The sequence below is a fragment of the Macrobrachium rosenbergii genome, chromosome 1 (genome assembly GCF_040412425.1).
Source record: "Macrobrachium rosenbergii isolate ZJJX-2024 chromosome 1, ASM4041242v1, whole genome shotgun sequence".
Classification (NCBI taxonomy): domain Eukaryota; kingdom Metazoa; phylum Arthropoda; class Malacostraca; order Decapoda; family Palaemonidae; genus Macrobrachium; species Macrobrachium rosenbergii.
Genome location: NC_089741.1, coordinates 20,386,150 through 20,389,211, shown reverse-complemented (window position 1 = coordinate 20,389,211; position 3,062 = coordinate 20,386,150). Strand labels below are relative to the sequence as shown.

The following is a 3,062-nucleotide window of genomic DNA, read 5'->3' as shown; positions in this document are numbered from 1 at the left end:
TATATATATATATATATATATATATATATATATATATATATATAGTGTATGCAACTTTTGTTTGAAAGAGCGTTTGAAGGAGCGTAAGGCAAAGTCGTATACACTACTTGAATGATCTTCCAATCCATAATATTAAGCAACGTCGATGGGGATGCGTAACCATAAATTCCAGTCTCATAAGGCTGACCCGAAGGATTTATTCATAATGATGTAAAAACTGAATAGGGGAAAATTTCAGGTAAGAGAGAAAGAACTACACTTGGGGACCGAAGGAACGCTACAAAGACACGTTACTATTGCTTACAGTTCACCACGTAAGGCAACTGTAACCGTCCCTCTCCCCTTCGCGATGTTCTGTCATCTGTGTCTCCAAAGATTACAACAAATAATGAAGCATTCAGGCATAAACTCGCCTTCACGCTCTCCATGATATTCCAAATTACATACGAGATAACTTCCGGCAATATTTCATATAAGGCTTAGTTCCTGTCCCATGACCACATAAATGGGACATGGAATTGGTGCCTCGTGTCAGCCCTCATGAGGTCATTTGCCTCATCCATACCCTCAGAGCGAAGAGCATGTTGGACAGAGGTCTGGATTGTGTTATGAAGGCCCCTGCATTTATCATGGTTGAACATTCTGTATTTATTGAAGACTTGACGAAATGGTTATTTTCACAAATGGAAAAATGGCCCAATCTGTAACAAAATTTATAGCCAGTACTGAAAAAATATCATGGCATGTGACATCATTTATACTCTATCTTGTATTAGAAAAACATAATTCAAAACAGTGCTTAGAGACATAATAATAACTAATCTCTAAATAATTTATCGAACACCAAATCGAATGCATTCATTATCATTGCCGATATTTCTCACTTTTGACTATTCTTGCAAAAGTGTTACAGAGAGAGAGAGAGAGAGAGAGAGAGAGAGAGAGAGAGAGAGAGAGAGAGAGAGAGAGAAAATCTGTGTTTTCCCTCAGTCATTGGAAAACGATAAAAGGTCCACTATATGAAATTTCAGACTCAAATGTCACCACTCACACTACATTGATGAGGTTATTACTTGGGAAGGACCTTAACCTTTCGCCCAACCTTCGTCTTTCGTCAGGTCTATAAACACGCGAAGATTTTCGAGGCCAATACGGCGTTACTACGATTATGATCATGTCCTGCTACCTGGCCGTTATTTCGTGAGGTTCCCGTCCAGGAGCAATCGTACCTTCATTAGGGAGAGGTCGCAAAGGCACGCACAGCAAGATGATTGTTGCAATCAAGATTTTATTGCTGTCATTATGGGAGTAGCCGCATCATTAGTAGTCACAATGGAGGAGGTGCACGTCTCTCGATTAGTGCAGTTAAGGAACTCAGGTTTTGGCCTGCACTTTGCTAGGTGACCAACATCGAACGCCGGACGTAGCTGGCATAGAAACTTCTTCACCAGAACTGAAACTTACAGCTAACCTTAGGGGTCTGTTGTGAACGGTAATGGGTCACAATCATTCCCAAAAAGCCAGCACAGGTAGTGTGAGCATCACAGTATCGATTGCATAGAAACTTCTTCACCAGAACTGAAACTTACACCTAACCTTAGAGGTCAGGTGTGAACGGTAATGGGTCACAATCATTCCCAAATAGCCAGCACAGGTAGTGTGAGCATCACAGTATCGATTGCTTTTCATGTCCATCTAATGAACTTTGTCAAACAACTAACTACATTATATGCTGGGACTTTATTTTAGAAACTATTAGGGAATCACATTATATTGCTTCAGTTGTCATTCATCCTCTCAGTATGGTGCTGAAGAAAAAAATACTGAGAAGGAAATTTAGCTTTATCTAAAGAACTGTTGAACTGAATTGAATTGAATATAGAATTTAGGCCAAAGACCAAGCGCTGGGACCTATAGGTGCTGAAACGGAAATTGACAGTAAAAGGTTTGAAAGGCGCAAAAGGAGGAAAACCTCGCCGTTGCACTATGAGTCAATTGTTAGGAGAGGGTGGAAAGTAAGATGAAAGAAAGCGAATATGAACGGAGAGTACAGTAAAAGGAATGAAAGGGGTTGCAGCTAGGGGCGGAAGGCACGCTGCAAAGAACCTTAAGTAATGCCTACATTGTACCGCATGAGGTGCACTGATGGCACCACCCCCTACGGGGCTAAAGAACTGTTGCATGAAATCAAGACGAGTAAATTACCCTTAACGACATTCCCTTTCATCGTTCTCCAATTATTTCAGAATAATTGCGAAAATAGTAATGACCAGCGTCTGCTTTCGTGACCGCATAGGTAGTCACAAAAGAGCTACTGTTCTGAATTTTCATTCCATGTACCCTTTGTAACTGTTGATATCCAGCGTATCATTACTCTTTCATCTGCTTTCCATTAGACGCTGAGTGAATAAATGAAACGTTGATAATGTATTATAATTTCCAGGCGACTTCTTCGTTTTTCTCTCACAAAACATTTTTGGATACGATTTCAACTGTAAGCCTTGAATCCAAGAGAGTAAATAAATGGGGAAATTCTCCTTTCTAAGACAAATAAAAACCCATGCCATTCAGAGGTCAGAGCTGAACCACAGCATAGAAGGAGGCTCGAAAACACGGGTAGTGATAGATGGTATGGACTGACTGTCACTGACTGATTTTTGTCAAATGGCGTTACAGCCAGAGGGGACTGTGAACCAATGTAAAACCCCAGGAGACGATGGGCAAACGCCTACTTGAAAGTCTCCACAGACTGAACTTTGAATCTCCACATGGTTGGGCAGAGATATTGTTAAGCAGAGTGATGCACAGGTGTCTGGTACGAGCGGCAATGGTCACAGTGAAACCCGAGGTCCATTATAATATGTGAGCTGGTTCATACTCCTTTCCATATCGTAGGATGCATGTCCATTAACCAGTCCCTTTTACGACATCTTATTGTGATTCATGTATTCTCTTATATACTTTGAAAACTAGAGTGAGTTCGATATATGTTTTCTCTCTCTCTCTCTCTCTCTCTCTCTCTCTCTCTACGTACGATGCGTGACAAGTGTATGTCATGGGTA

The 3,062-nt window shown here is 40.9% G+C and overlaps 1 protein-coding gene across 1 annotated transcript in view; it reads right to left on the bottom strand.

Moving 5' to 3' along the window:
• The window catches only part of LOC136839656 (uncharacterized), a 38,995-nt gene extending 37,485 nt beyond the window's left edge, over positions 1-1,510 (bottom strand). The window contains exon 1 of the mRNA XM_067105981.1: positions 1,465-1,510. Within this exon, the coding sequence (XP_066962082.1) occupies positions 1,465-1,510 (46 nt within the window). The remainder of the gene's footprint in view (positions 1-1,464) is intronic.
• Positions 1,511-3,062: the final 1,552 nt, after the last annotated feature.